The 12,792-nt window shown below is 37.0% G+C and overlaps 1 protein-coding gene across 5 annotated transcripts in view; it reads right to left on the reverse strand.

The window, feature by feature from the left end:
* Window positions 1–12,792, reverse strand: part of PAN3 (poly(A) specific ribonuclease subunit PAN3) — an 80,871-nt gene that overhangs the window by 12,243 nt on the left and 55,836 nt on the right. For 4 of the 5 annotated variants that reach the window (XM_035325508.1, XM_035325472.1, XM_035325478.1 and 1 more), the window contains 2 exons: window positions 5,187–5,352; window positions 4,655–4,742 (listed from right to left, as the gene is read on the reverse strand). In XM_035325508.1, the coding sequence (XP_035181399.1) occupies window positions 4,655–4,742; window positions 5,187–5,352 (254 nt within the window). Of the gene's footprint in view, window positions 1–3,998; window positions 4,159–4,654; window positions 4,743–5,186; window positions 5,353–12,792 lie in introns of all 5 variants that reach the window. The other variant, XM_035325498.1, reaches the window with a different exon arrangement.

A 12,792-nucleotide genomic window follows, 5' to 3' on the forward strand; every position in this document is an offset into this window, starting at 1 on the left:
TAAAAGTTCTGTTTAGAATTTCACAGCTAAAACTTTAGGAAACTCCTGAGATGGTGGATTTGCCACAGCCCCTCACAGCTGTTCCACCCAGAGGCGTAGGTAGCTGTGTTTGCTGCTTGCTTTGGCTGCAGCAGCTGAACAGAGCTTTCTTTCCCTTCAGCCACATCTTCCAGATGTTGAGACACTGAGTAAAGAACATGTTTCCAGGTCTCTGAACGTCCCTGCTGTTTCCATATCAACTGCTAACATATGATTAAGCAGCACAACTTAAACATGGATAAGCAACGTGACATAAGTTTAAAAGCATGGAACGTGGCAGTCATTAATGAAGACAGAAACAGGATGCAGAAAATAGGACAGAAACAAGGACGACATGTGGAGGAGATGGGATTGGCATTTGTTAGACTTGATTTCCTAAGGAACCAGGAATTTCTGAGCATCAGTAGTTTTCGTTTCTCTTTGCCAAAGTACAAAGAGACCAATAAACCCCATCCTGGGGGGAACCTACTTGCTTCCACTACCAAGTACAGTTTGAGCAGCAGATGACACTGCTGTTGTATGAAACAGAAGAACCTTGCTGATAAGGTATCTGCACTGAGACACCTTCACCCTGCGTAATGGTATTTTTGTTATTTTGTTTCCAAAAGACTTTAGAGAAATATGGAAGTATTTGTATTAACCTTATCTTCTTTCTGCAGTCTCCTACTTAGCACCTTCCAACTTTTAATAATTACTAAGTAGGTATCTTATATGAATTCTTATCATCACCCAACCCTGACTAATATGCCCAAAACATAAAAATTAAGGAATAGACCCTATGGAGAAATAGTCTCTTTACATAGTTGCTTTCATCATAAAGACTGCATTAGATTTTAAAAAATAGTTGAGAAAGAGGTCTACGTTAGCTTCAGCTAGGAAATTCTAAATTCAGACTTTTTTTTTTTTTTAAGTTTTCTTTATTTTGCAAAGTACACCTAACTGAAAAATAGGCAGAGATAATACAACACACCAATGCAGCCTCAAACACACAGTTCAAGTTACATGCTTCACTTGTGTTTTGGTTGAAAAATGGTTTGGATTCATCCCGTTAATTTTAGGAACTTGAAGTTGCTCAGTCAAGAGTCTGATCAATTTAAGATCTCTGTATTCCACAGGACAATTCAGATTTTAAGCAAGCTGAATCACTATCTGAAGATGCTTCACTATTCACTGACAGCTAAAACACTGAAATAAAGTGTTATTACAATGTCCAGTGTACAACATTTTACAAGAGCACATAGGTACACAGATTATTTTTTTCTTGTGTCTGATTAGATAATGGAATGGACATCTGGATTTATGGAATTCTGATTCCTATTTCAGAAGGGATCAAACTGCCATCCACTGACAAACTCTATCCATGCAGACAAGGTAAAAACATCCCAGAAGTTGAAGCACACCATCTTTCTCTAAGGAAAAAAATATATATATATATATTCCTATTAAGTCTTACCCTCCCCTCTGAGAAAAACTCATTCAGATCTTTCTGCTTCAAGGCAGAGGAAGTTTAAAGGACACACACAAACTGCTAGACTTTTTTGAAGCAGGGACACTAGAAATAAGGAGTATTCCTGCAGTAGCTTTACCAGTTCAAGGTACACATCAAATATGATCGTTTCTCTGCTTACGCTCCATGTCATGCTTTTCACATATTTAAGGATCACATGAGCCATTAGCTTGCCAGAAGACTTTTGCTATGGCAACTATCAACAGTGACTATTAAAATCATACTAAGTCAATTCACTTCAAAGAAAACTACCACACTTCTTAAGTACAGGTTGCCTTTTGTTCAAAAATGTACCTTGCATGCAACTCATGACCATTTAATTAGCAAATAAATTAGTAATAACTGTAACCTGTAACAACCTTTTTTATCTCCTGAAAAACTCTGCAAGTAAAGATTGTATCACCATCATCTAGGGTCATTGATGGAAATATAAAGTAGCATTAGACTAAAAAATAGCCTCAAGGAGATACCCTCAGAAACAGCCCTCTTCATTAATGGTTTCCCTGTTATCAAATGAATTTTAATATGTCAGTGAGCAATTTGGAAATTAATTTAATAGGTATTTTTTCTGCATTTTAATGTTAAAAAGATACACGCTCCTGTGCCAAAAGCCCTGAAGATATATGAGCATTTTATACAGTTGGCTTCATCAGCTAGACATGTAAGCTAGTCAAATAAATCACATATTTTTGACAAGATCCATTTTCCGTAAGTTCTTTGAAACTGACACTTTGTTTATCCTGTTCCAGTGCTGTGCTTGGATCAGTATCAGCTCAATCACTTAATTCTGTAGATTCGCCTGTCCTTTTAAGTACTGGAATTGTGTTTAAGTCCCTCCAAGTTCCTAGATTATTTATTAATTTTCAAGTCAACATCAAGACTTCAGATGCCTCTTCTGCTAGTTTCTTTAAATCTGGAGAGGTATATGTGAAAGTTATTTTGGTTTACTACATTAAATGTATTTACTTTGAGCAAATGTAACCTTACAGCCCTTGTTAAATCAATAGAACGTATGTTTTCTCTTCATTTGACACGGAGAGAACTTCATTTCATTGTGTTCCAAATACAAAAGCATTTATTAAACCCTCCTATTGTTTCCTGCATCACCATTTACAGTTTTACCACCTGAATCTAGTAACTGACACGTGACTTGAAGATTTGGGGGAGGGAGGCAAGATGGGGAAGGAATTTCTATAGGTTTAAGCGTCTTGTTTTTAATGTAAGTGACCATATTTAATTTATGTATTTTTAGTTTCCTTTATTGTTGCCTTTAACTCTTAAATGATCATGTAAGCTAGCATGTTTAACACAGATTCTGAAAAACAGACTGTGAAGAACAATTACAACAGCCCCCCTCTGTTGTGGTCAAACTTTCCTATCTATATTAACAATGGGAAATAGCCAGAAAGCAACAAATGCTAACAAAAATACCTTCCTCCACTGAAGACATCAACAAGGAAATGCATATTAGCTGGGCAGTAAACCAACAGATAACCTACATTTTTTACAGTCCCGGAGGAATTCAGGAACTGGGTCATGGATCGAGAGGAAAAAGGACAAGCTGCAGCTGTTATTTTGTAGTGTTATCTGGCTAGGGCAAACAAAGGTAGAGTGTGATAAACGACTTCTGAATTTCAAGGAATTAACTCAGTCCAGAATCTCTGAAGGAACAAAATGGATTGTGAAAGTCTAGCCTTTCTAGAGGAAGTAACAAAAAGGAGGTAATGCAATGTTTTCTAACTCCAGAGTACATCTTCCACACAGAACAGTACTTCTCTACTGGTTTAGTGGTGATACTTGAACAATTTGGATAATAAGAATGAATAAAGCATGCAAACAAAATGTGTATCTAAGCAAAACTAGGTGTTAAGCAAGTTAGTTGCCAAATGTTGGGTTGCTATGGCTAATGCTTCTGACAGATTGGCATACCTGCAAGTATTTTCAGATTTGTACCTCCAAGTACGTTAAATATTTTGCTTTAAAATTACTTGAATGTCATAATATCTCAGAAGGATCTCTTCTCTTGTTGCTATTAAAGTAAATTTAAGGAATTATTTAGGTCAATCTCACCACAGTTTTAGGAATGGAATCCCTCATTTACGTGCATCCCTGTCTTCTCTCAGTTCTCTATTAAATTATTACAAGCCCATTGACGTGTAGCTGGTGGGGCATGGGAAGGATCCTTTGATGTCCTACCAGAAGTACACTAAAAATTGCTTTAGTGTATTATTTAAAAAAGTTGATATGTTCTAGGACGAGGTCTCCAATACGCTAGTTTCTGCCTGGCTAAAGTTCAAACACTTAATTTATTTCTGGAAGACTCTGAATGAACAATTTTCTCACACTGAATAAGCTCAATTAATGAAAATAAATTAAATCCAACTCCCTCCTGTAGTCTTTCACTCTCGGTATGGACAGGGTACGTGATGACTGCTGAAGCAATGTACTTTACCCTGAGGGGAAGTTAGGGAAAGAGGCACTCCTGTACACAGTGATGCTCCAGATGACTGTGGAACAGTTTTTGTTAAGTCTAAAGGGATTCTTCTTAATTCACGAATTATGCAGAGTCCACACTTCAGAGAACGCCAGTAGAGCACGGAAAAACTAGGAGCCTAAAATAAAGATATACTCGAATCTTTTAGGAGTGAGGAGAAGGCCTAAATGCAGATATTTCAAAAGATCTCTTCCTCCTCTGTTTACAGTCATTCATCACTTAATTATTTGTTAAAACAAAGGAGAAAGAGCAAAAACTGCTACTGAAACATTTTCTGATCTCTATCACTAAATACAAGATTTTTCTTCCTCTTTCTTTACAGATCTGTGATTCCAACCATTTCTGACTTAAGTTTGTTAAATACTAACAGTTTGACCTGTTCTGTGAATTGGCTGAAGTTTCAGAAGCAGAAGATAGAAATACGAAAGCTCATTTTGCTAAGTTACAAACAAATTCAAACGAAGATCAAATCATGACTAAAAAATTTAGTTATTTAGAGATAGTTATGCCAGACTACAATTCAACTAAAATATTCATCTTCCAAAAGGAATCACATTGGTTTTCTGTTCTCTCCGTGCTAAGACACCAACCTCAATAGAGCACTGCTGTCTTACCTGAAACTGAGCCATTAATGCCAGTGGATTATTTTGACTGTTGTCAAATGTTAAAACATCAAAGATTCCAACACAATTAACTCGTAACCTTTATGAAGAAGAAAAAGGGAAGAAGCGTCACTAAGTTTTGCTGTTTACTCCATTTTTTCGCCGAATTCATACAGTTGATTATGCTTTAATATGACAAAAAGTTATCTTAGTATTTAACAAACTATTATGAAGCAGAAAATAGTGACTTTACTGTTTGATATAGTGCAACAGACAGCCTTGTATTACAAATAAATCAGTAAGTTTCTAAATTGGCAGTGGTGGATCTCAATAGCACATTAAGGATAGTGCATAAGTCTTCCTGACTTCCTGTTTAAATAGAACTTTAACAAGAACTTTAACAAGTTCTAGCACATTTTCAACTGGCATGAGATATTAATAGAACTTTTTAATTAAGCCTTTGCTATTTTGCTAAAAAGCTGCATGGTCAACAGGTATCATGAACACAGACCACAGTATACAGTGAAAATTAATACTTTCTTACCTTGTTTTGCCAGTTACAAGAATCTTTGTTGGATCCATAACTCGGCATGCTAGTCCTGCTGTATGAATGGTCCGTAAGGCAGAGCTGAGCTGCACAATATATGCCCATATCAACGACTCTGGAAGCAATCCCGCATGCTGCCGTGGTAGAGGTCCATCATGCTGACCTGGAGGAAAAAGACTGTAAGCATCAACAGATAGCTACTACATAAAATTACACTTAGAACATATTGAATTATACAGTTAATTCACATACTCATTTCATTGAGCTTTTAATCAACAGTCCACAAAAAGACAGATACCTATTGTGCTATAGTGGTTTTTGTGTAATTTTTGGAAGGACAAACTTTAGAACACTGCAAACTCACTGGATGTTACTATTTTCACTCTTATATTCAGGAAAACTATGCTGATTTTTAAGTTTAGGATGAATATTCACTACAATAAGAGCACCAGTTAAAAACTGGAATTGCTGAACTGGAATTGTACATATTTGAGAAGTAAAAATACTAGTGTTGTGAAAAAACAAGCATATATCAGAGCAACTGCAACAGATCCTGTTTCGTCTTCTTCACTGTAGGAAGGTAAGGCAGTCAAACTTTCTACATCTGATAATACAGGGAAATGCAACAAACTAGTTTCAAACTACATGAGCAGAGTGGAAGATTTTGTGGCTAAACATCATTGAACACAACTTTATCCATCAGCTGTGACCCAGCTCACTGACAAGTCATCACTCTGAGACTTTTAATGGGCCATCTGAAAGCAATGCAGCCCCTGATTTCTAAATGGTATTGTACTCATCCTTTCTAAAGTAAAACTAATTATTTGCAAACACCCAAATTCCACACTGCAAATTGTTTCCCAGTAACACTAAGCCATAGATGAAAAAAGACAGAGATAAGAAATATTATTTTCACTAAGATGCCTTTAATATGAAGTTGTTACAGTTTGCATGGCACAAGTCTCAAATAAAATATATGAAAACCAAAATTCCTCCCCAAACATGTTTCTTGTTTGTTTTTTTTTCCCCCTCAACAACATGTCCATATCCATGCACTTACTTAAAATAAGTTTGTGTGCATGTTTATGTGCCCCTGCATGGGTACACACATGTCAAAAAATGAAATATTACTGAAAGCTTTACTTAGAAGTTTTACTAATTTGGGGTGATGGGCTGAGGATATTCCCAGCTTTAAAAAAAACACTAGTTCATTTTGCAGGTTTAAGGTGTTTTGATTTAGATTATAAAGGTCAAGACACTGTCTCCTTTAAATAGCACCAAGACTGGCATGTCTACTGAAGGCTGAATATAATGAGATATTTGTCTTTTTTTTTTCCTGGCCTCCTGATGAATCATTATGCAAATCACTTCCCACAAACCAACATACCAGAAGTCTCACGTAGCAAACTCCCCCCAACCCCCATGATTCTTCTTCAGCATGAGAAAAAATATGATATAAGATGTGAGACAAATTCCTGTATTAATCAAGTCTTTTTTTCTAACCATTAGTTGCTATAACAGAGTACACTTTACTTCTGGTAAACAGCAACATGTGATTATGTTTAGCAAGAATAAATATGTAACTGTTTTATGAACCTATACATATAAAATAAACATGTGCAGAACAGAAGTGTTGCTATAATATTCTGAAGAGAAAAAAGCCAGAACTTGAGGGTTATTTTTCTGCATGTGTTTAAGAACACTTGCCCTTTGATTTCCAGATTAAAGGCAACGTAACCAAGAGAACATTCAAAAAAAAAAAAAAAAAAGGTGGGAGATCACAGCTTCTTCCTGTCAATGAAGAATCTCAATTAAGTACAAGAAGGACATCGAGGCCCTGGAGAGTGTCCAGGGAAGGGCTCCAAAGCTGGTGAAGGGGCCTGGAACACAAGTCCTTTGAGGAGCAGCTGAGGGCACTGGGGTTGTTTAGTCTGGAGAAGAGGAGGCTCAGGGGAGACCTCATTGCTCTCTGCAACTACCTGAAGGGAAGGTGTGGGGAGCTGGAGGGTCAGCGTCTTCCCAGAGAAAACTAGTGATAGGATGAGAGGGAATGGCCTCAAGTTGTGCTATGGAGGTTCAGGTTGGAAATGAGGAGACATTTCTTCTCAGAAAGAGCAGTCAGGCACTGGGACGGGTTGCCCAGGGAGGTGGTGGAATCACTGTCCCCGTGGGTGTTCAAGGAAAGGTTGGACGTGGTGCTTAGGGACATGGTTTAGTGGGTGACATTGGTGGTAGGGGGGTGGTTGAACCAGGTGATCTTGGAGGTCTTCTTCAACCTTAATGATTCTGTGATTATTCTACTACTGGAAAGAGTTACTTGCGGCTACAGCTAAATCTAGGCTGCTGCTTTCAGGCTGGTTGGCTGGAGCCCTCATTCCCATGCTCTGGAAGTACTAGCTAAAACACTGGAAGAATCAGTTTGAAATGCCCTGTCATATCTATCTGCTCAAAACAACTAACATTTAAAGCAGTCCAGTTCATAGCAATGCTGGTTATGAAATATGCCCTTGAAGGCCTACCAGGCCTGCTACAGATGGCACTTGAGCAACAACCCAAGGAGATTAGACCCAAAAACTCTCAGAGCAGGTAAAGCATGCAGCTAAAAGCTTAAAAAAAAAAAAGTGCTAAACGTTGAAAAAATGTAACAAGAATATTAAGAAAGTTACAAACATGATCAAAATTGTTAGTCTAAGAAGTGGTATTTTAGAGGTTCATGGTTGATTTTAAGGAGGCTTCCTACCCCAGGTTGAACCCACAGCCACAGACATGCAGAGTTTCAGATTATCTCCTTCCTCAGGACAGACTTGCTTCTGTCAGAGCTTTCATCTCTGAGATGCAGTACATAAATGCTAATGGAGAATTAAAAATGTAAGAACTGCCATTCCAAAAACATGGGTAGTCCATTATCTTCCTTCCTACACTAAAATGAACTCACTGCCTTTTTTTATTTTAAGTTCAGTGCTATGATGTTCTCAGCTGAGCAAGGTGTGCAGCGTACTCTTAGTACTGGTGTCTTTAAAAAAAAAAAAAGACATCAAAATGTAGTGTAGTTACCCAATACAAGGATGAAGCTAAGGATAGTCCTGGGATAGGAAGGAAGAGCTGGGACCCCAGCAGCAGGACGTGTTTTACATACTCAGGAACATGGTTCCAGAGCATGCTAACACACCCTATTCTCATCAGACATTTATGAAAAATATCAGAAGTCTAATGAAAGATTTAGCTGATCACTAAATTGAACCTGTCCGGCCTTTAAATCAGTCTTTTACATTTAGAATCATGAATTTAGAGTTTTAGTGTTCCTTGGCTATAACACTGGAAGTAAGACACATGCAGCAGCTTTCCTTTCTGCCCCCTTCTCCAGGGGGACCTGGACTTCAGTTTTACATTTCCCAATTTTCAATATACAGAAAACTTCTGAACTACTAAAGCAGCACTGCAATTCATAGAAAAAAAATGGAGATAGCAAAAACTTGATTTGACTTGGAAAGAGTTGCAGCTTTTGGCAGAGGTATTTTAGGATAATCTTTCCATATTTTTATTCAAGAAAGCTGAAAATTGAGCTTACACAGTGTCTAAAAGTAGTACTTCTAGATTTTGGTTAGCTTCATGCTCTCAATAGGATATGAAATGTTTTCATCACCCTTGTTTTTAGAATGTTTGTAGATAGAGAAGCAATATCATGTTGATTTTAAATATTCATATATGCTTCCTGCTTATCATAATCCAAGTACACAATTCATTTTACATTGAAGAGGTATTTTCTGAAAAAATGCTCAGTGACTGGGGATGCAAAGGCTACAGAGTCAAAGTCCACATTTCTGCATTAAACACTATCATTAATAATGTATTCAAAGGAAATCAAGGTCCAGAAAGCTTGCCTACATTCATTAGAAAGTATTCAGCTGCCATAAAGCAGAATCTGTGGTGCTGAAAACTACTACTAAGTGCATGCACGCCATGCTTAATAACTCAGTATTTTTAATAAACAGACCAAAGGACATACAGGGGTATGCTTATCTCTGACACTAATATCTTAAAAAACTCATCAGGACAAAGAAAATACCTAACTGGCAGCAGCATGGAGTTACAGTTTATTTGTCAAGATTTTCTAGCTATTAGCTTCAAAATACATACATTCAGAATGTGGTTTAGTTATTGGACGGTTAAGAAAAAAAGGTTTCAGGACTTTTCAGTTAATTTGCTACATTAAATAAAATAGCATTTCTGCACAGATAAATGTACTAACATGTACTATAATCTGAAACACTGACACCAGAAAGGTGGAGAAAACAGAAGTTCTAGAACAACAGATTTAATGCTAAGTTTAGATTCTTGATAATAATGAAAGTGTATAGAGGAAATATGAGGAATGAGAATAGAAAAAGGAATTATTCAAATAAATGTATTCCAAGTTAACTACAAAAAAAAAAAAGATTGATTTTAAAACTTGTGAACATTTAGTTGAATATTACACAACAGCAACAGGTAACCACACTATCACCTGGAGAAGGAATATTTAATTGCATAAAAAATGCCACAAAAAATAAATTGTGTAGAATTCAGAAATGAAGACATTTGCTTACAGGTGTTTAGAATAAAAATAAACGTAAACTGCTGCTATTTTTTTTCCATGCAAAATTCCTTCCAAAGAAATACTGTAACAGGATCTGCAACTAGCATGGCAAAAAGAAAAAACCCAAGACTGATCACACTGACACCAAAAGTGACATGCAAGACAGCCACATAAAAAAAAATAAAAAATAAAAACACATCATCCTCAGCCTTTAACCATCAAAATCTAGTTTTGGCAACTGGAGTGTTCAACATAAATAAGGTTGCATACCTGAAATCAAATTCTCTGAGTTCACTGATCAGGTTGGCAGCGTTGTGCCTCCTAAAACCTTAAAAGCAATTGCACTAATCTGGGTCTCATGCTGCAGAGTACCCAACTTCCATCCACTCCCCTGCTTCTCTTGGATGTCTCCTCTAGGCAGGCAGACGGCCAAGAAATTCTGTGAGGGGATGGAGAAAGCATCCATGAAGGCAGGCAATTCCGAGAAATCAAGTATGCAATCTTATTTCTCTCTTAAATTGCTCCTTCTACTGAGGATCAGACTAGAAAGCACAAGTTACCAAAAAAGAAAGGCCAGAGCAAAGATGTGCAGAAAGATTTGGCACAATTGGTGAACTGAAGGGGATTTTTTTTTTCTAAATTAAAAAAAGACTGGAAGAGCCACAGGCAGGAGAGAGTTATCAGAACTTAGAGATATTCAAGGAGGATACAATAGTACATTTTAATGAAATAAGATTTTCTCCTGGCTGAACAGAAATTAATGCCTTATTTTCAGTTTCAAAGACTACCCCTATACCTAAAGAAGAAATTTGCACTGGGTCAAATAGGTAGCCCACTAGCCTGCTTCAGTGACATACACTAAAATCAAAACAGTAGCTCACAAGAAATAACAGATCATAAACACAGAATATTTTGCTCTCTTCCAGTTTTTTGCAGCTCTAAGACCTCCTGATGGTCTCTGCAGTTAGCAATTCTCAAATTATGTCTCTTCTGTAAGTAAGAATACTTTCCCCTCGAGCCCAGGCCAATGTCCACAATAGCCTGTGACAAATTTATATGACCTAATTATTTTTACCCAGGTCTTGAATTTGCTGCCTGGCTAGCTTTCTTTCATTTACCAGTCCCTAGTTTTTGTATGGAAAGAAACAGAAAACAGTTGCTGCTTTTTATTTTATTTTCCCTGATGATTTTCAGACACCTATCATATTCTAGTCATTTTCAACCCCATCTTCCTCTCCCACCTTCAAGAGCAGGAAAAGTACTATTCCATTTTGCTTTGTACTGATGTTATTCCATATCTTTGATCACCCATTACCTCTGAACTTCTTATATTCCTTTATGTCAAAGTGGCTAAAGTTGACCACAACTACAGGTATTAAATCTGTGATACAACCAGATCTTAATTACACCATTTTCAATTTCATTGTTTACTCTTTTCTTAATCAGCAACAATTCCATATCCATATTCAAGAGGACAGTATTGCCCTTGATCCATTTATCTATAACCCTAGATACATTTTTCAGTTGTAACAGGACAGCGGCCATCAATTTATACTTAAAATTAGGATTATTCTCCCTCAGTCTCTTCACTTTACATTTATTACACTGAACTTCATCCCCTACATTTTTTGCCAAGAGTTTCAGGCCTGTAAAATCCTTCTGCAATCTACCACAATTGGCCTTTGTTTTTAATCAATCCAAATAACTAGGTGTTATCAGCAAACATTGACAGAGCATTATTTATCTTCAATATGGATATGTGATTGTGTTAAGAAATACAACTCCCAGCACATTCTTGTGAGACTCCATCAGTGACCTCCCTTCACTGTGAAAGTCAGCTGTTCACTCTGTTTCTTACCTTCTAACTAGTTATTAACCTAACTGAGGACTCCTCTTATATCATCACCACTTAGTTTTGGGGTGGTTTTTTTTTTTTTGGTGATGGTGGTGGTGGCGGTTGTGGGTTTTTTGTTGTTGTTTTTTTGTTGTTGTTGTGTTTAAGAGATTGATGGATGTCATTGAGAATCCAAGATGATATCTACTGGATCTACCTTCAAAGTTCTTCAATATATTAATGAGGCATAACTGCCTTTTATAGCAGCAAAACTTATTCTCTTTCAGTGTGACAAATGAATGTGTCCAAAATAATTTTATTATACATTTATTAATTTATCTAGAGCAGACATCAATCTTCTCTATGTAATACTCTAGAGAGGTGTAAAAACATAACAAGGACTGATTTACATGGAAATTGAAAACCACAGGTGGGAGACACTCAGAAGTCTAGTCCTGCACATAACCATGATTAACCTAGCAGGGGGCGTTCCATGTTTATTCTACCAAATGAGTTTCACATCAAGTTCACTGAATTTGTAATTACATTCTTTGACTTGCCACAAGATATGACAAGTTAATCTAGTGTTTCTTCTGTCTTGAGACATGACCATCAAAATCAATGGTGGAAATCAGGTTCTGATTTTATTTGTATCAGCCAGTTCGGTGAAAAGTCAGCGTGAACTACTCAGTGTACAAGGGACCTAACAAGCCTTTGAATGTATATTTGCATGCTAATAATCCATTATACTCTTCTGATCTACCAGATAGCCAAATGAAGTTTCCCAGCCTTTGAAAGAGACTGAATTCACAAGTAAAGGCTCTTATTTCAAAAGCCACAATAAAGAAGAAACATTAGTTTTGGTTCTCTTTTAGGCAATTTAGGTGATATCTACACTAATCAACAAGGCTTCAGTGTCCCCTCTTCATCCATATGCTAGATCTGATTTCAAGGTTGGTCCTACCTTGAGCAGGACATTGGGCCATGCAAGCTCCAAGGGTACTCTCCAACCCAAAATTATTCTGTGATATTTTTCAACTGTTAGTGTGCTTTGTTCTCAGCATGGTATTGGCCTGTAACAGTTTTGGCCTGCTGCATTCCTGACAACACCTGAATTCACTCTGTGGGACTGTATGGGTCAAGAACTGGTTCTAATAGCATGATTTACAGTGTACTATTTTGGAGGGGATGAG

The sequence above is a fragment of the Oxyura jamaicensis genome, chromosome 1 (assembly GCF_011077185.1).
Source record: "Oxyura jamaicensis isolate SHBP4307 breed ruddy duck chromosome 1, BPBGC_Ojam_1.0, whole genome shotgun sequence".
Lineage (NCBI taxonomy): Eukaryota > Metazoa > Chordata > Aves > Anseriformes > Anatidae > Oxyura > Oxyura jamaicensis.